At 38.2% G+C, this 21,337-nt stretch overlaps 1 protein-coding gene across 4 annotated transcripts in view; it reads right to left on the bottom strand.

The window, feature by feature from the left end:
* PFKP (phosphofructokinase, platelet) overlaps window positions 1-19,419 on the bottom strand; it is a 48,331-nt gene extending 28,912 nt beyond the window's left edge. For 2 of the 4 annotated variants that reach the window (XM_075492438.1, XM_075492436.1), the window contains exons 1-5: window positions 19,281-19,419; window positions 18,925-19,128; window positions 9,824-9,897; window positions 2,978-3,055; window positions 515-704 (exon numbers count right to left, since the gene is read on the bottom strand). In XM_075492438.1, coding sequence (XP_075348553.1) covers window positions 515-704; window positions 2,978-3,055; window positions 9,824-9,897; window positions 18,925-19,009 — 427 coding nt within the window. In that variant the 5' untranslated portion in view covers window positions 19,010-19,128; window positions 19,281-19,419. Of the gene's footprint in view, window positions 1-514; window positions 705-2,977; window positions 3,056-6,420; window positions 6,441-9,823; window positions 9,898-18,924; window positions 19,129-19,280 lie in introns of those variants that run through there. The other 2 variants (XM_075492435.1, XM_075492437.1) reach the window with 2 other exon arrangements.
* Window positions 19,420-21,337: the final 1,918 nt, after the last annotated feature.

The raw sequence follows: 21,337 nt of genomic DNA, 5'->3' as shown, positions 1-21,337 counted from the left end.
CTTGTTCTGTTCTTTTACTCTTCCCTATACATTCTCTTGGATGCTATCAAAGACAACTACTGGGCTGGATGCACTTTTAGCAACTTAATGTTCTGACCTTAAACAAATAGAGACATATAGGCAGGAAAGCATCATAATTTAATAACAACCAAGTGTGTAGCTTGTTGTAGGAAAGGAATTACCATCTCAGTTTGGATTTGGGGGCAAAGGGCTTTTCAAGCAGAAGGTTCGAAGTTCAGGCCCTGAAAATTATTCATAATGGGGGAAAAAAGCCACACAGACAGTTTCCCAGTAACTTATTTGGCCTTTTTAAACCTTTATAGTATATAAGAGAGGATGTATAGAAATCAAAAATTATTACTTTAAGAAGAACCATATCATTTCCTAGACTGTATGCATTTGATTTTTGAACTTAAGAAATATCCTCTGGATATAGTTTGTGTATGTATAGTTAGGGTACATGACTTCCCTGGAGATTGGACTAGAAGTCTACAGGGTCTAAAAGCAAACTTACCTTTCTGTGCCAGTTCTTCTAGAAGTCCACTCCATTCTTCACGGAACAGATTGGCACCAGTCAAGCTACCATCTCCGCCAATCACACAAAGATTAGTGATTCCTCTCTGAACCAAGTTGTAGGCTGCCTGCAGGCGGCCCTCCCGGGTACGAAAGGATTTGCAGCGTGCACTACCAATAACTGTACCTCCCTAGAAAAAGGAAGTATAATGGTTTTAATTTATAATCCAGTATTTTACTGTATTTTTTTTAAGATGGATTAATGATGAATGGTTATTTTGTAGCTTAACCTCCATCTTTAATTTTACAGTGAGTACAAAGTAATGAAAAACAAAGAATTATCAAACCTGCGGGAAATTATGTTCTCAAGAGTGGATACACACACCAAGGAAAAGGGAAAAAACACTCAAAAATTACTGATAAAGAGCTACTCTTGAAGAAAATTGTTAAATTATTTGGGATTAATTTCAGTAGCATTCCAATTAATTATCCAATTATAACTTACATGTGATGACAATAGTAAAAGTGATACGATACTAAGTAGTTAAGAATTCAGATTATTTTTCTCCCAAGTGTGACATTTTTACCCTAATATCATGAAATATATAAACAATAACAGAAAAGATGTATCCCTAAAGCTCAAAATTAGCATTTATTGTCATTCCACAGAATTACGGAAAGAGCTGCATCCACATTTAGTGCCGTATAGATCAGACTAATGTTAAATTTTCTGTTTTATTAATTTATCTGCTGTATTTATTAATATGATTTTAAGAGTTTCCTCCAAAAATGGAATTCATTATTTTCAAAAAAGACTGAAGCGCCCTGTCACTGAAAATTGCTGGGCATCTTGCTGAAAAGTTCTTTACAAATCTTCTGTGTTTATGTTGTTCAGTCACTCAAGAAAAGTCTAATTTTTGCCTTATTTAGTGTCACAGTAAAAAATAAAATTAATTATGACTGCAAAAACATTTTTTTCCTACAAACAAATCTGGAGATGATTACCTCACTTTTGCACAAATATTTCCTTCATTTTAACTTATAATAAATCAGTCATGACAATCTAAATTTGAGCTCAAATCTGTAGAGGCCGTACTGATATGATTTGCCCTATCAATAGGTGTTTCGGTTCTCAAGCCAGTCCTAGGCACTATTTTACTGTCTATCTTGCAATACACAACAGCTGCTAGTGGAAGAAAAAAAAAAAATGTGGCATAGAAGCAGTTCAGCTTCCTCCACAGACAAAAAAGTAGACGTGTACACATGGAGACGTTCTAAAAATAACCATCAGGACTAAAAAACAGATCTAAACTAGGTTTAGATTTTCATACTTGAAAAAACATAGTTGTAAGTGGAAAAGAGTTTATGTATTTGAAACAATGTACTACAACTTGTTCTGATTAAACAGAAATATAGGTTGGGCTGAAAAATCTTTTATCAAAACAACTAAACACATTCTTTAAAATGCATCCTCAGCTTCACTGTTGGTCTGTTGAATTCCTAGCAATCAAGCTCAGAAAGGTGTTTTTCTTATAGTATGTATGCTATATACATGTATAGGATGCCTACAACCTGCTCCTGCCTATGCTCCTATGGGGCTTGGCCATGACATCTCAATTTTCTCTTAATTATAAGATTACAGATTCTACAAGATAGACAGGGGATTAAAAAAAAACAACCAAAAAAACCAAATATACATGGACAGAATATCTCACAATATTCCAGGGTATTTGTTTGGTATTTGTTTTTTAAAAAAATTTAAAGATCTATTTTTCTCTTTGCTAACGGCTTTATTTTTATTATATTAGCTTTACAGAAAGCTCCAAAGAAACCCACGCTTCACCTGGAGGTAGTTTTCAGAAAGCTTGGCAAGCAGTAAGGCCTCTTCGCCAAACATAGCATCTGCTCTGGAAGAGGTAACAACATTACCATGCTGAGGAAAAGTGTAAGGAGATCCAAATGGCCACCTTGCAGAACGTTGTAATAAAAATGTACAAAGTCACTGGTATTATCTGAACTCTGGAGACCTATACTGTAATTACATCCATTACTAGAATTCTAAATTCACTTACACAGAAGGCCAACAGGGTTTCATAAGAAAACATTTGCCTTACAAAACACAGTTGTTTCATATTTTGACCCTATAATGTCTTTTTTATGAAATATAGGCTTGTCAATATGGCTTTAGGAGGCTAATGACATGTAATGTTGAAAACCTAGGAAAACCTAGGACAACCTTTTCAAGATTATTTCTGTGCACCAAATACAAGACCACACAAAGATCTTTAGAAAGTGTCAAACATCCATACTGCAGAAATCAGGCTCTGCTGAAAGTGGTATGTGCTGGTCACTCAGTCATCACAGAATTCGAATCCATAATTACAGTAGTTGCCTGGATCTAGAATTTTGGTTCCCTGTTTAAAAAGAGAGGGTTTGGGTCCCACATCCACCCCTTAACACTTACCACTTGCAGGATACTTGAAACACTTTCCCATGAAACTTCTACAATATTATCACCTCCATCAACCATTCCCTGGTAACCCTGAAAGAGAAGAAGTATTTTAGAAGTCTGATTTGAAAAATTGTGTAACATTTCCACTGCAGTAATACTCACCTTGTGTATTTTAATGCAACTTTAAGGGATTAAAAACACTGAATTAAAAAAATACTCAATTTAAATGAAACAACATTCAAGCAGGTATCACATTAGGGGGGAAAAAAAGCCAAAAGAACCCTCTTCCTAAAAGATCAGTTCCAAAGACAACTTCAAGATAAAGTAATACTTTACACAGATTACACAGCTTATAAACTAGAATGACAAAGTATTTCTCCTTTCTTAGGAATAAATATTCAGTTATTTTTTAAAAACTACAAAGACGGAAGAACTTTGAAAAGCATTATAAAATGTGCTTCCTAAAAAGGTAACTGAGGTCATGATCTTTGAAAAATATCTAACTTTGTAACACTTTGTATATTTTTTCCCTGAAGGCAGGTATAAGCAAAACAAAATAAAGAGCAACAATCAAAAATTTTTCATAAAGGAAGAAGAAATTAGGTCACATAATTTTTATTATTTTTTGAGGCAGTTACACAATAAATAGATGAAAGAAATTTAGTAGAAAAATACAACTTTTAGTGATGCTTTTAAGAAATCCTTAACACCTTAACTCAAATGGTCTTCAGAAACCAATGCATGCTATAACATAGAAAGAACTACACTTAGTTGAAAGGAGGAAAACTATCCAGTGAGCAGCTGAAGGGTTTTGTTATGCCTGGCTTTATTAACTCTCTGCATAAGTACTAGGAGAAAGATAGTGACAATTACAGATTCTTTTCCATTAGGTGATATTGTGAACACTGATTTTAAAAAAAAAAAAAAAAAAGAAAATACAGCAAAGTTCCAACCTGGAAAAACCTAACTGATACAGGCGCCAGAACAAAACTGGAGTTACCATTCAACTTTTTGACATTTATTTAAATCCAAAGAGAAAAAAAACACACTAGGTTAAAGAAAACAAACAAAAAGCCACCAAACAAAAATAAACATGACCATGTTTAGGTCTTTATTTTTAGATTATGCATACATATAGATAATCATGCTGAGAAGCAGTTAGTTAACCTGTCTTCTGTATGCAGTTCTTGCAAGACTGTATATATTTAGTTTTAGAGTTCTCAATAATAAATCAGGTGGAAATAGAAATAGAATGGAGTTTAGAAGACAGCTAACTGCCATTATAAACTGGAGACATTTACTTTGGCACAATACAGAGTATATGTAGATTTTATCCAGTAAGCAGTAACTTGGAAATGTACTAAGCCTACACTGGCTTAAAAAGCCATATATATTATATGAATACCATATCATACTTGGAGTCCCTCACTAGCATGATAGGATAAGAATATAAAGAGAACCTGGACTCAGCAAAAGTATGAGTTACTCAAATTAAGCTTTCTAGGATTCTAGTACAGATTCCAAGGGGAAAGCGTGAAAGTTTCTGCTCAGTGAGACTTGACTAATGAATTTACATAAAAGATGATCACGTAATAGTAAAGAAACAGGTAGGCGGAAAACGACCTATGTCTCTAATTTCTGTCATCCAACAGATCTTTTCAATATTTTGTACACTCTCCAGATAACTTTGATATGTATATAATGTATACTCATACTGTCTTGTATACCAATGTATATACATAATTACTTGAAGCTAAGACATTATGTGCACAATTCCTTCAAAATTAGAGCAAGTCGGAAAAGTAATAATGCTTAATCTACATATCATAATTAAAAAAAAAAAAAAAATTCTCTCTCAGATAAAGTGCAAATCTTCAGACAGAAACACTCCAGTGGATCCAACTGAGCTTGATGAAGGCTAATAAATTAGTACATTCACTTATCACAAGTTTGCTTGGTTTTTGTTTTTAGAGCAAAGAATCCGCTCTTCCTTATATCACTCACTAATGGATTGAAAGCTTTTCCTATCCGTGTTCCTATTGGCAACTACAATAACACAGATTCATAGGCAACAAATCCTGAAGTAGTGTGATGTTGCATCCTAACTCAGTTTGTAACACTGACTATAATAAGCTGTACTACAAGCTGACAAAAATATATACAGTTCACATATTTGCTCCAATCATTCACTTTCCATTTTTACTTGAGATGAAAAATAAAGTGGATCCAAGAAAGTATTATATACAGTAAATATATAATTATATACATATCATGAGATTCATGGATGAAAATTCCCAATTCATATTTTATTAACAACTCTAAAACACAGGGAAAAGCAAATGGATAAACAACTATTTGAAATTGTCTGTAAGATTTGAAACACCTTACAGCTAGCCTAAGGACAAGCTATGACAGACTCCCACACCATGCATCTTTAAAGTAGAAAGAACTTATTCATTCTGGTCAGGAGTCTACATCAGTTATATGTTCTCTGTGTGAGATAGGGGCTGTATTAACAATTCTTCCCACTACAAGGTAAGGACAGGGAGCTTTTGGAACAGGCCTGCTCCATTTTAGCTGTTACATTAGCTTTTCCTAATTCAGTTCTGCTTGCCAAGTAGTGTATGTAAGCTAGCTCTGGAACAATGTAGCTAGAATTTCCACACTGTTCTTCCATACCATTAAGAGATACAACAGCCACAGAATTGAAACAGCTTTCTAGAAAAACTATAGGGGAAAAAAAAGGCGACCAATTATAATTGAAGTATTAATAATGATCATGATTTTCATTTATCATTTTAGTTAAACACTGATGCTAACTTGGGAACTGGGCAATCCATTTTAAAGGTAGACTTTAACTTGAAATATTTTATCAAATATTTCAACACTGTTACAATTGTCTGGTTACTGAAAATTACTGGCAGATGCAAATACAGACCTTAACAAAAAGAGAGGACCTGCCAATTTAAATTAAAAAAAAAAAATCTTATTTAGATTCTAAAAACAGCAGCTTGAGTACTAAGATACTAAAACTATGGGGCAAAAAAGCCAACTGTCAAAAATACAGTAAGCACTATACTTGAAGATTGACTCCATTTTATGCTTATTCCTTCCTCTACCCAAAATCTGAATATTCAAAGATGAGCAAGAGGAAATCTATGTGGGTCATATGTTCACAGGGTACATACATATACACTCTAACTCCTGGAGAGAGTGGCAGAGACAGCAAACCTTGCATCCAGTCTTAAGTCTACAAACAAAAGCTTTTGAAAAAGAACAAGTCATCTTCTGATATGTTACATGCGAGACATTTGGGGCTTTAACAGTTATTTAAGTTTACTTACTGAGCTTTTTTAGCTATTGCTCAACAACATAAAATACTAGCATCACTGAGCGCACAAACCACCACATAAAAGACATTAAGTTTTCCTCACAGAAATCCATGACTGCCGTACCATTGCATTTCCAATGCTGGCCTCTTGAGAAAAAGATTCTTAATCAAGATGAAGAATCTAAAAGTTCCATAGCTTAGTAGTAAGAGCACGCATCCACTGGGAACTATGTGCTTCAATCCTGGAAAAAGGGCAGGTTATTTGTATTATATTGTATTTAAAACCTCAGTTTCTAAAATGAATTGCCATAAATGAGAGGCATCACTTTTTCTTCTCATTCTCAATTAAAAAAAAAACAAAAAACAAAACCCAAAAGCAACTTAAATCACTTTTGATTAGTGAAAAAATTTAAACTAGCCTCCTAGAGCAGCCTGGTACTTTTACATGTACTTCCATCTCCTAGATTTTCACAGCATGAGTGAATTAAGTCCACGGGTACTCAAATTTTAATTCAGATTGGGGTAGATTTCAGGAATAATGTGATGCTACTCAATGAGGGTGACTACAGACTGTTTATATACTAAAATTAAATACTAAAAAGATGTTAACATGAATAAAATATGAAACTAGAGCAACTGTATATAGTAAGCACTGTTTCCACGAATTAATAGCAAAATTTTCAAATGTGCTAATTTCAATGAATAAAGATACAAGGGTTTTTTAATTTAATAGCTATAAAATTAGTTTTTTACCTAAACTATATAATTTATATATAAAAATAATAAGTTACAGTTTTTCTGTAAACTATTTTATGGTTTTAATTTTCACATGAGGTTTTTTTTTTTCCTTTTGGGAATCAAAGTATGTCCAAATAGCCCATGAATTCCAATATATAACTGTTTCTTTCTTTGGGCTTTGGTAAACCCAACTTAAAAAAGGCTAGAAAATTACTTATATCTAGTTCATTACCAATTTTTATTTATTTGTCTTGGTAATGTCTCTCTCATCACAAAATGAAGCAAAATGCAGTTAGGAAACAAAAGGAAAATAGAGTTATTGTTTTACGTAGAATATGGAGCTAGTTTTGGCCAAAACTGTAGAAGACAGATGGTTTTACAGTGAAAAAAAAGCTCTTATGACAGAGAAAGTTACAGGAGAAAAAGAGTGTACGATAACTAGAGCAAACAGGCTTGAAAAGGCTGAGACCTTTAACTCCGCTTTTGGCTCCAAATAAGAAAACATTTTTCACTTTTCAGACGTTGCTACTTCAGGTTTTTTCTTCACTTTTTCAGAGCAGCTTCAATACAAGTACCACTTTACCTTGACATATGTGTGTCTAGTTAAAATGCCTACTCAAAATGTAGGCTAAAAATATACTATTCTCATTGCTTAACACACTGAAGTCTGCATTTGATAAATTGTAATTTAGAAGGACCTTATTAAAAGTATTAAATAAAATAACTTCAAGTGTATACAAAAATACATCATCTCCTCTGTATACATCATACAAAGGCTTATAATAGGGATCATTAGTGACAAGTCTTACTCTAAGATTTTTACCTTCCACTACACTTGTCACCTGCATCTGTTTCCTATTTCAAAGTGCTGAAATTAAACAGTTGTTTCATTTCAAAGCTTGCAGCAGTGTTTCTCTGAAGTACTTACATGCATTGTGAAAGAAAACTGACTTCATATTTTAATTAACACAGAGTCAGAGAGGAAAAAAGCTTAGCATTCAGTACTTCCTGAAACATAGAACTGAATGGACTAATCTAGAAGCAAAGATGTCTTTCAGAGCCTTTACCTGTACTTACAGTGAAATGTGCATTTTACTCCCAGATTACACTGTTACAATGAAGATAGATGACAATATATAATGGAAACTCAAAACTCCAACATTGATTTGATTTTTACAATCAATTGTCATTCAGAAATATCTGTGACTTCACATTGGCAAACTCTAGCAATAACAGAGGAACACGGTAACTTAAATACTGCAGTTTTCCTAAGTTCAGAAAAACAGAAATATTCAAATTTCTCTGGAAATTTATCATTGAATACACTCTGTGATATAAAACAGTTTTTAAAAGGTGACAAAAGTAAACATACTGTAAGATGAACTACAAAGATGGTAATTCTTAAGTTAAACATAGTTTAAAAAAACCAAAACAAAACCCCAAGTTCTGGCCTTTAAAGACAGCCAAAAAGGCATCCTTATTTCCACAAAAGTATCTGACCCATTTCAGCAAGCCTGCAAAACAGCTGAACACTGAAGGAATTCTAGAGGTTGGCCATGTAATTAGCACACACTAAGTATTCAGAGCTACTTGCTGTAGCACTGTAGTACAAAAGAATTTTGGAGCACGGTGCTCTGCTTATTTGCATTTCAATATACTTTGCATCTCTTTAGTAAATGAACTATAGGAATAAGCAGACACAGAAAGAAAATGGATAAATGGCTACCTTATAAAGCTAAATTGTATATTTTGCATGCACAAAACTAAAAGCAAAGTACTTTCCTAGCACTTCTATGAATTCTAGTACTCCGTATTTTTATATTAAACATTAAAATTACATTTTGCTAGGAATGTTGCCTACCAAGTTTTGCCCCATATCAAATGTTTATTATGATTTGTAATCACCTCAAACTTCTAAGGAGTTGTACAGGAATTCCAATGTGAACAGAGTGACTTCTTGCTAAATACATTTACTGTATTCTTTAATCTGCAAATTTTATAAAAACTGAAAGTGTCCTTCAGGCGGAAGTCTAACTATACTTAGTCTTCTAGTAAGACATACACTTATAGTATTATTTTAGCATTTACATTAAACTTGTCTCATCATTTCTTCATATGAAATAATTGTTACAGAAGTTAACAATCTTCATGCACATGCAGTCATAAGTTTCAATCACAAAATCCTGATGTCTGGACACACTACTGATGGCACAGGTTTTTGGGTGGGGTCTTTTTTGTTTGTTGGTTGGAGTTTTTTCAGTTACAACTTTCTACCTATAAGCCAGGAAAGATGGCACCAGCCTGACAGTACTTTTGATCAAAAACAAGTTGTGTAATCTGTGAAATGAGGGCAATGGCACATCCTTATCATACCCTAGGAAAATGGACTGGGGGAAAGTAAAGGGGTTAAGAATTAGTAATTTAACTAGGTTTAGGAAGGTATTTATGAATTACATTATTTGGGGCCAAACATCTAACAAGTACACAAATACATAGCTCACTGTTGGGTGACAACCATCTCTGGTTTTCTCAGTATTTTCAAGCTTCTGGTGCCACATGAAGAATTCCATATATTTAAAAAATTACTTTTAAATGAAATAGTTTTAGCATATAACTTGTAAAAAGTACTTTCCACAAGAATAAAAAATATGAAATAAAATGTTGACATGATGGAAAGGAATGACATCTACAACATTGTTTAATTTATACTATTCACTCTCCATAAGGTTTCCACAAAAAATCAGGTATAGTCAGAGGACAAACACAGAATGAGTAAAACAAAAACTAACCTCATAAACAAAATACACTTTGGCTTTTACATAGATTCCCATGCGTACTACTGCGCGCACAGCAGCATTCATACCTGGGAAGAAAAAGCAAAATCACATTGTTATAGGTTATCCAATATTTTTTGAATACTACAAATTTTTGGTGTCTTCAAAAAACAGGAAACATTAATTCATTCCTAAAGAAAGACAATGATCAGCATCTATTAAAACAAAAATTTGCTTAATGACAGTGCAATCAGCCCATGAATACGAAGGGTGCAGTACTATTCACTTTGTTACAATAATTATGTGGATGCCAAGTATGTGTGTTAATCAGAGATTAATTTGCTGCTGATTGTAAAACAGCATTGGAAAAGTAACAGCTACTAAACCAGAAAGTAAATTCATTTCACAATAATGATTAGTTTTCTATCTATCTGAAATGTAAAACATTCAGCCAGTTAAAATTTAGCTTCTTCAAAGGAGACATTACATTGTAACAGTTCTTTTCCCTGAGCTTTCCAAAGTAACACAGGTGTATACACAGTATTTTGTGGGGAGCACAGCCAAAGCTCCCAACGTGGACAGGTGCCCACTTAAAAAGATAGAAGTAGCAGTAAATTAACACAAGAAATGCTGCATGGACTCATTTGACAGAAAAGTGCCTAAATGCCACTTTGCTTCCCGGAATTGCAAGCTCACATTGGAAATCTCTGCTCACAGACATCTGACAAATTATACTAATGTAAAATCTGCCATTTAAGTCCAATGGTCAAACACTTAACCTCCTGAGCAACAGTCAGAGTTCCACTGGTCCCCCTACATGGGTCAAATACATTTCTGTTATAACCTATCCCTTCAAATACTGTGTTACCTTACTCAATATTCAGGATGTTCCCAAAAGTAATAAACTAATTGCTTCCATACCCCTTACACAGACACAAGAAATTATGCAAAGCATGAGGACAGAAGTAGTTAGGCTACATGCTACACTGAAAGAAATAGCCTCGGCACATCAGTTGATAAGGGATGCCAGGAACGTGACAATCCAAAATATTGGGCACTGATTCTCCAAATCTGTTGCACTTATATCAAAATAGCAAAGTAACAGGTCTGCTCTGCTGTTCGACATAGGTGAATACTTAACACCTATCTGGAGATGTCAAAAGTTGGTAACTAGAATATATAAACCCATAACACAGTAAGCCATAAAGATCTATTCCTATAATATCCACCATTACTGGAAAAAATACTGAGCTATAAATGCCTACCTGCCTGAATAAAGAATGAGACTAAGGTTTTCTCAAAGTTTTATTACTTAGGAACATAGCAGAAAGTCCCTGAAGTTGCCCAATGCGAAACAAAAAATTAAGTTTGCCAAAATCAAAAGTTGCTTTGTTGTTCATATAGATGTCACTTAGTCTTGAGATTAAAATCACGAGTAACACTGTTTTCACATCAATTCTGTATTAGGAAATAACAGCAAGAATTCTCTCAGCCAGAGTCAGCTTTGTGGCAGAGCTGGAAAAAGTTCTCAAACAGCAAGACAGCCAAAAGCACAGCTTCGGACAATGGTGGACTGTCGTTATTCGTTTGCGGAGGGGTTTTTTTAGATATAAGAACAACTTTCTATATTATCCATTTGGGTGCAGAATTCTAGAAGAGCAGCTAAAAGGTTCATTTTCTGAAGGGAAAAAGTTCCTCCTCACCAGGTGAGGACTACTCAGAACTGTCCTTTTAAGAACCTTCTGGTTTTGAGGTTCAACTTTGTCACTGCTCCCATTCAGCACCCGATAAGAAACACTAAGACTGTTTCAGGTATCTAATATATTTTCAGTTATAAAGACTCTGGTGTCTCATTCAACAGTAGTCTCTGTATTCCAAGTATCTAATTAGAATAAAGAAAAAGCGTCTGTGATCCAAACAGGCTAAACAGAATAGTTTTGTCAGCAAAATAAGTATTTTATTAAATAGGAAGATATTAAATATAAACATTCACAAATCTGCCAAAGATCTGTACTTGTCTTTTATCTGTTTCTTGCTCACATTTCTACTTTATTGGTCATGTACCCTAGCTTTTTATATTTAGTATGCACCTCTCTTAATCAGTGTATTTTAAAGAAGGGTAGTAACTGTTCTTATTACAAATTCTCCAGATCTGCCATACATTCTTTATGTATAAACTAGATACAACATTTGTATCAACATACAAATGTTGATTTGGCTTAACATTCATACTTATTCTAAGACGGAGTAAAATAGAAGCATTTAGTTCTCAAAATGACAAATCCATTCATTCTTTCCATGTGAATATATTCACAATACAGCCACATACTTTATTTGTGAATACTTTCCAGTTTCCATGTGTCTTACGTGAAAAATAGGTAAAATTCATAATTTATCTGCTGCAAGAAAGGGCTAAAGTCCAGGGAAAAAAACCCACAAATTATAGACAGAAAGCATCTTCTCAGTACCACCACTGTAACTTCTAAGTTTATGCAACATATATTTTATTATTATTTGGTGATGTATATTTTATCTCTTTATACAGAAAAAGGACTTAGGTGTTTATTGGCAAGCTCCTAAAGAAGTGGTTACATTTCAGAAGGGCTGAGGATTGAACAATGTTATAATTTGATATCTACAAAATACAGTTAAAACATTGAGGCTTTAGACTTTTACATGTTGGCCATCTAAATCTGAATACATTGCTTGCAGTGATTCAAGTATGTAAATAGAGAGAATTTCGTGAAGTCTCTGTAGAACTTGTCTAACAAAATGTTGCTGTATTTGATTATTTGTGGAGTCTTACAATAGTATTTGTGAATTACCATAATAACTATGAAATGTAATTATATGCTTATTACTGAAAAAGAGATTTACCGGGTTAACCATGGATTTAGTCCTGAATAATAAATCTAGCTTGATAAACATACAGGATTAGAATAGCAGCTTCAAAAGAAAGGCAGGAGTAAAACCAGTATTTTTTTATAACATAAAAATTATTTAAAATCTTTCTGAATTACCACTCACTTTTGCATTCAAGCCTTTGACAGAGGAAAAGATTTATTTTGCTCTTTTGGACTCAGCAAAGATTAAGTAATCTGCAACTACTTACATGGCTTTATATAATGTCTGAAATTAATTTAAGAGTTGACAATTTACTGTCTTTCTTTATATTGTCTATTCAATTGTCTTTGAAAGCAATAATTTTCATAGCAGGGTTACAAACAGTACTGCAGAAATCTTGAAACTATTTTAGAGGCGCTCCCTTCCCCCAAAAGAATATTCCTCTCCCGTGCCTACATCCTCTTCCACATACATACGCTCCACTACAACAGAGGAGTTTGCGTAAAATTAAAACACTGTTTTATGTTTAAGCCAAGTTTTCCTCACTTTAGTCAGTTAGATAGGCCTTTAAATAAATAACTTTAATACTAACCGTATAAAAGAAAAAATCAAAACTATGCATCGTGGACAAGCATCAAGAAATACTTAAGTACCATCAATTTTAAAGATAAACATTGGCTTTAATGCATGCTTAATGACTTAGCGCATATGTTTAAGTGCTACCCTGAATAAAGATCCAGACTTAAAAGACTATATAGCAAAACACAGAAACTAAGGAAAATGTCTCAACATTACCAAACAGAAAGACTTTATTCAAGTATGTAAATGGATATATCAGTAATGATATAAGAATCTATAATCATCAAAAGGAAAGATGAGAAGAAGCAGTCAAATACAAGAACTGAACAAATAATTAAGAAAACAATTTGGGTTTGTTCCATTTACTTGTAATTACATAACAGATTTTATTGCATATAATCACAATAATGATTCTAGACACCTGAAGAAAATACTATACAATTTTTCTAAACATAACACTGTATTAGATCAGAACATTCTACTGCACAAATATATACAATACCATAACATCTAGACTACGTATCTCCTTCAAAATTTAAAAAACCTCTTAAGAGACTAGTTTCAACCATAGAATCCACCAATTATAGAAGCAGTTGCTCCAAAACAGTAAGTGCATTGAAATAGCTACACTGATCCATTAATAACTACATTCCTTAATTTTACATACAAATTATATTTATAATATTATATATATATGGACAAATATATATGTATTTTATATACATGTCTATACATACACACTATTATTTGCTGGAAAAGGTGCCTTTTGGGGGGGCTAGAATTCAAAAATCCCTTGTGACTATCTTCAAATTACATAACTGTTAACAAATAAACTCTGTAATTTGTACAATATAAAAAGGAGTGTGGGTTGTTTTGGTTTTAGGTCTTTTGGTTTGTTTTTTATTAATTTATTTTATTTGTTCAGTAACAAAATTTCTTTTTCCATCATATGCTACTAGGACAAGATCAGTACATCTGCACTACCCTATTAAATATGTATTGTGATGTTCCTCAGAAGCCTGTAATGTTCCAAGAGTAGAAATATATAGATCTTTGCTTCCAGAGTCATGGTCTGTGCTATTCCAAAACTCTGGAATCCAAGACACTATATGGTTCTTTTTAGCTGTTTCTAAGCTCAATGTTTGCTGAAGGAGTGGAGTTTTTTTATTTGTTCAGTGGCAAAATTTCTTCTTCCAGTGTGATTTACCAGGACAAGAGCAGTACCTCTGCAGTTGTGCTGGGTTTTGCTGGGATAGGGTTAATTTTCTTCATAGTAGCTAGTATTAGGACTATGTTTTGGATTTGTGCCGAAAACAGTGTTGATGATAGAGACATTTTAGTTGTTGCTAAGTAGTGCTTATACTAAATCAAGGACTTTTCAGCTTCCCATGCTCTACCAGGTGCACAAGAAGCTGGGAGGGGACACAGCTGGGACAGCTGGCCCCAACTGACCAAAGGGCTATTCCATACCATATGACATCATGCTCAACATATAAAGCTGGGGGAAGAAGGAGGAAGGGGGGGACATTCAGAGTTATGGTGTTTGCCTTCCCAAGTAACCATTATGCCTGATGGAGCCCTGCTTTCCTGGAGATGGCTAAACACCTGCCTGCCCATGGGAAGGAGTGAATGAATTCCTTGTTTTGCTTTGCTTGCATGTGTGGATTTGCTTTTCCTATTTAACTGTCTCTATCTCAACCCATGAGTTTTCTCACTTTTCCTCTTCCAATTCCCTGCCCCATCCCACCGGGGGTGAGTGAGCGAGCAGCTGTGTGGGGCTTAGTTGCTGAGTTGCCAGCTGGAGTTAAACCATGACAACTACTGTATTAAATATGCCTTGAAATGTTGGGAAGCCCGTAATGCTTCAAACGTAGAGATATGCATATCTTTACTTCAGCAGTCATGGTCTATGATATTCCAGACTATTACCATGTAATCCGTAAGTCCCTTACTTATGCTGTCTTCCACAATACTAAATCTTTGAGTTTATCTCAAAAATAACATGGTCATATTCAAAGACAATAATCTTGAGCCAGTAAATTGGGCAATAGCTCCAAGTAGCCACAAACACATCATTCCCCAACAGTACACAATTGCCTTCTATCAGAAGCTTTCAGATGACATTGTTCCTGCTGCTGAGCCATACCTACCACAGTCCTAGAATAAGCAGCCTGACTGGAGGTTGTACGAACATAAGTGACCTACGGCGGCCAAAATTGTCTGTGGCAGCCACTGGCAACCAGCGTAAAATACAATCAGTGTACTTCATGACCTGAAGCAGACCACAGCCAGAGAGTCCCACAAAGTGAAGACAGAAGCGTGATATAAAACCCATTTATTAGTCCACCTTTCTGAGCTGCAACCACTATGATTTAGAAATAGTCCAGAAGCAGAACTAACATTTACATTTTGAGAATCAGTTGTCAAAAATTCATTTGCTTCTCAAGGTGATCATGGTGGAAAGTACTTGTTTTAGTTCACAGTTTAATAGCTGGCTAGCTAAAGTGATGGACTGAAAAGTTTAGTACTTACAAGCCTTAAGTGTACAAAATACACCTCTTTTTTCTGTGAAATAAATCACTGATAAATTCTTTAACTCCACCAAATAAAATAATATACCTGTGTTTAAAATATGGTGACTAAACCATAGTAGTTCTAGTATGACATATACACATTCTCTAGTTCTTAATATTACACAGGTAGTAAAAAGGACAAACAAAAAACCTTGCAAGGAAATACCACAAATGTGGGGAAGTAATTTAAACCTTAACATGTCCTATAAATAGAAAGGCTTGTGTAATTTACCTAATGCTACTGCTAAATTATTAAAAAGTACAATAATAGCAAAGGCAGTAACTTCTATTTTAAAATCATTTCAAGCATATTTTCTTCTAGGCTAAGATTTACAGCCCACCAATCTAAATCAAGGCACCTATTGATATGAAGATTACGTGTTTACTGCAACACTAATGCGTGTTCCTTCCACTCAATTTCCTGTGAGTTTAGTTTGCATTACAGATATTCTGAACATTTCTAGTGTCTAACAAATCTAAAAAAAAAAAAAAAAAAAAAAAAAAAAGCCCAACAAAACAAAACGAGAGACTGGAACTCTTTTTTTTTATATTAGTACTTTTTTGCCTACTTCAGACTTAGCAGTTTTGCCTCACCTACAGTTTGCTTGAACATATATTTTCAAACAGCTCTGCAGTAATAGCAGCATATTTCCTTCTGCTGATACTTCGCAACTTCACTTCTCTCACACATTTGCCCTACAGAGGGCAAACGACCTTGACAGGGCATGACTCATTCCATCCCTTGTTTAACTCCTAACCTAGCATGCAAATAGACTTGAGGTTGCATAGTTTACACATCTATACTCTTATCAAGATAGTAAGGGTTATGAACCTCAACTGTGTTATGTGATTCAGTTGAAACGATCAAGTTCTAAAATATTTTTTTTTCCTTGTTCTAAGTTAGGACAACAATGCTGCCTACAAAAAGACTTGGAAAGCATCCAGTTTACTTTGTTTGTTCTTTGTGACAACCTCACTCTTCAGACAGCAACTTTCACAGGCTGTTACTTTTTAATCCCTCCATGTAAATATGCTGCAGTTGCAATCTGCCAGATAATAAAGTCTAGATGTTACCCACGGATTCTGCAAGTCCTTTAAATGCTTTAATTCACATAGTGGCAAGTGCAGATTAATATTTTACAGAGAGAGATACATCTGCTGCTGCATTATATAATCTCCAGCCACGCGGAAGCAAGTAGCAGGGCTCAGCCTCTTGCTGAACACGCTACTGCTGCTTGAGGCAATGCCCTGTCACACTTTAAAATTAAAATGGCGATTTGGCGACCAGATCATTAGAACAGAGATGCCTTGATTCACAGTCCCTCCTAGAATCATTTAGCAGTGGAATTGATGACACTGAGAGCCAACTGCGGTTAGAACTTGAACAAGTGTAACCCCACCGAGGGGCAAAAGAGAAGCCATTTAAGGGCATCAATTTGCTTTTTCTCCGGAACTGCAACATTTTCCTCTCCAATTGGTACCAAATCCCTTCCACTCCTGATTAGAAAGTTTCAGATAATCCCAGGTAAATCCGGGGGCTCCCCGTTATTCCTGCGGGCAGAGGGAGGGAGGATGCTTCTCCCAGCCCAGATGACGCAAAGAGGCGGAATCTGCAGCGACTGGCAGCGGATCACGTACACACCGGCGGCGGGGAGGGAGCGCGGAGACGCCGGTCCATGCAAACTACTACCTCATGGACGCGCCGGGAAAGCGAGGGGAGGAGAGGCTGCTGCCTGCCCCCGCACCGCGGAAAACCGGGCAGAACGCCCCAGCCGCGGCCGCCGGCTGGTCCCCGCACGTCCCCACGTAAAAAGCTGGGGAAAACGGTCATTGAACTACCGAGCCCACACAAAAAGGAAAGGAGGCTTTTTTCCTCCTCTCTGTTGTCTTTACACACGCGAAAAAGAGTGCCGTTTCGTCTTTAAGTGAAAGTACTTCCGAGACACTCCCGGCAAAAAAATAAAATACGCGTAATTTAAGGGAAGGAGCTAAAAGCAATCATCACTAAACAACTCTCCTGGCAAAAGCAGAGCAAGAGTCCTCTCAAATAGCACATTTGAAATCTTAATTAACTGAAACTTCCAACTGTTAATATATATGAGATTTTCTGGTGGAAAAGGGGAAACGAAAGTGTAGGAAAACGTGACTTTATGACTAAGTATATTGCAATCAAGTCTCTTTTCTTTCCCTTCCCTCTTAATGTCCACAGATCTTTTGTTCACCCTGTCCTGTAGCTAGGACACCCTCTACACTTAAGAGATTTAAGGAGGTGAAATACGTTTCCAACATACTCCTACGGGGCTAGAGAGTAAAATACCATGTGAGTTTTGCTAAATCATGGGTAGGAACATAGAAGTGTTCCTGGTGCCAAAATGAAGTGAAAAGCAGACGAGGCGAAGGGCTGGCAGAGCCCCAGCAGCGAAGACAGCCTCCCACCCGCCGTGCAAGGCAGCACGACCTCCTCTCCCGCTCACATCTGCCATCCGCTCTCCCTCCTCAGTCTCCTCTCCCCACCATCTCCTGAGGGGTGAAGACATTTTGGTGGTAAAAGTTATCAGAGCGTTTCTACCCTCTTCCCTGCCAAGGCAAGCTCAGAGGAAATGTGATGAGAAAGAGAGGGAGGAGGAAGGATGAGGGTATGCTTGCAGCTCAGGCAGCCAGGCCGCGCAAAAATTATTTCTCTTTTAAATGATCTTAGTAAGAGAGACAGCTCGAAGGCCGGCACGGAAAGAGGAACCCGAGAACCAGGGATATCCCTTGTGCCCCACTCCCAGATCCTCTCTCTCTCCACTACCTCCATGTGCCCCTGCCGGCGCGGCTTCCCGCAGCCACCCCTGAGGCAGCCCATGCTTCCTACTCCCTTCTCGCAGGCGCTGCTACGCCCACCGGCTCCTTCCTCAGCCTCCCGCATGGGCGCCCTGCCTGCCTGGGAGGCCCTTAGCGCTCCTGCCTCCCTCATACCATCCCCCGAGGGGCTCCTCACCCTCCCTTTCCACTGCCCCGATTCCCCACCGAGTCCGCAGTCTCCCCCCCCCCCCCCCCATCTTCTGCCTCTCCTTCCCTCTCGGCTCTTTCCCCTCCTCCTCCACTCGCTCCCGACTGAATGGCGTGAGCAGCTACCTTGGGCATCGCCGCCGCTGGTCAGCACCCCGATGGCCTTCCCGGTGCCCGAGAGGTTCTCGAAGAACTTCGGTTGGTGATCCATGGCGCTGCGAGGGCGGCGCCGGCGGGCGAGACGGAGCGAGGTCGCTGAGGGAGCCCCTGGCCGCGGGGCTCTGTCCTGCTACCCGAGCTGCACACTCCGCTGGATCAAATATTTGGCCTCTGAGGAAAAAGAACCCGAAAAAAAACCGGTGTAGGTGTGTATTTACAGACAGGTATATTTCTACAGAAACAATGAGGGGAGGGGGCGGCTGTGTGAAAAAGCCCGGGAAAAAAGAGGTGAGGAAAGAGCGGAGGAGAGATGCAGCTCTCACATGGCAGCCAACCACCCGCCTCTGCCCCCGCCGTGCCCGCGGCCGCTTCCTCTCCCGCTCCCGCTGACAGCCCTAGACGGCGCGGCCCGGCACCGCCCTCCAACGCCCCTTCAGGAGCGGCGGCTGACGGGCGGGCCAGGGGACCAATGAGAAGGCGAGGTGCCACCTCGAGCGGCGGCCGTTGTGGCGGGCGGGGCGGGGCGGGGCCGTGTAGTTACGTTCGGAGGGAGCAGGCAGGTGGGGGGAGGGGAGGAGGTGGCGCGAGGCTGAGGACGCGGGCGGTGGCGGGGGAGGGGCTCCAGGTGGGGGCGGGAGTGCTCGCGGCGCCCTTCCCCCAGCGGCGCCTGAGGTGGGGGCGATGCGGGGAACATGGCCGGCGTCTTGGCGGGGCGGCAGCGGAGGGGGAGGGGGTTCTGTCGGCCAGAGTTAACTCATCCTCTCCGCGGTAGCGACTGAGTAACACCGCGCGTCCCCGTCGCGCGTGTGGAGCCGCAGGAGCGGGTTCCCCGGGCAGCCCTTTCCGCGGGAGCTCTCCGGCGGCCGGAGCCTTGCTGGGGCTGCCGTCAGGGCCCCGCGTTGTGGGGCTGCTCTCTCCGGGGTGAGTCTGGGCGTGCCTTGCGCTGGTCGGGAGCGCCCGGCCTGGCCGTCCCGTGTGAGCCCCGCTGCAGGCCTGGTGGGCGGCTGGCGGTGCGCGAGTGGGAGCGCCCACCCGTCTCTGCCAGAGGCTCGAGTGGGAAATCTGCCTGCAGCGTGTCGGTTGCTCACTGCCCGATCCTTGTAAGGCGGCTTGGCCTGCCCTGCCACGTTCAGCTGTTGCTCAGAAGACTTCCATCAGTGAGCGAAGAACACAGCGCCCGCTATGAATGCGGAATAAGCGCAGAGAGTTACTTCTGCCGCCTGGCAGGGTTTGTGTCACAGGGTCTGGTCCACGCCTGCCTTGTCGGACAGGGAAACCCAAAGGCCTAGAGCTCCGTTCATTCTCTTTTTGCCTCTCTCATCCTTTCTCAGGTATGTCTTGCTGCTGTGGCATCCAGAAACCATAGCAGATGTTCAGGCGCAGGTAGGAAAAGGAAGTTACTTCCTATAAGTATTTACAGCTTAGAGGCAAAGGTTGAGTCTAAGGGAGCAACACAGATAAAGCAGTTGGGAGAAATTACTCTAGGTAGGAATCCCAGTCATTCTGCCTTCCTTTTTGTTCTCCTGTTGTGCACTGATGCTTTTTCTTGGGAAGTGCTTAGTACTGGTAGAGCAGCGCTCTCTTAAACTCACTGTATTATAACACTGCATTGGAGTACAGCAGAATAATTCTGTTGATCATAGCAATGTGTGTAGTCACAGAAACAGCTTAAGACCCCAATTTTGTTAATTTAAGCAAATAAAGCTGTATTATCCTGTATACAGTTCTTTGTGGTACTTAGCACAAGCACAAAGTGAAAGTATTTGCAGAATCAGGGGCGAAGTTACTTGCCCAAAATTATAAAGCAAGTCAGGGAGAGTCAGGAACAGCAGGAAAATGCTTACTCAAGTTTTATATTTTAATTGTGATAATAATTATTGTTTTTATTCAGCGTCTTCATCACATCTTAGACTTAACGCACATTGTTAAAGTACACATGCTCATCCTGTCAACTTTCACACAGACACGTGCAGAAGTACAGTCATTTGAGTAGTTCTGTCAAAATTACTCATAGATAAATGTTTGAAGAAACCATACCTGCAAGTAGATATCTATACCTAGTATGTGGGCAGCTCATGTTTGCAAATCTACTCAGAGGCTAAAACAAGTGTGTGATTTGACAACGGAAAAGACACATTGCCAAATTGTTTGCATACCATGAACAATAGTGATTCTACAGGGAATTTACTGTATTCTTTCCTGAATCTGAAGAGAGCTCTGAGTCATAGATGATAATAAAGGTAAACTTCTGTTATAGAAATATATAAACCCCCATAAAGTCCCACTCTGTTCAAAGGGTTCTGGTTTGAGTTGGAATCACATTAGTTTCTTGGAGAGTAGCTCTACAAAAGCTAAATTAAGATCTTTGAGTGGCTGGGTG

This window comes from Mycteria americana, chromosome 2, assembly GCF_035582795.1.
Source record: "Mycteria americana isolate JAX WOST 10 ecotype Jacksonville Zoo and Gardens chromosome 2, USCA_MyAme_1.0, whole genome shotgun sequence".
Taxonomy (NCBI): Eukaryota; Metazoa; Chordata; class Aves; order Ciconiiformes; family Ciconiidae; genus Mycteria; species Mycteria americana.
Note: the sequence above shows the minus strand (reverse complement) of the source record. Positions and strands in the feature narration are given on the sequence as shown.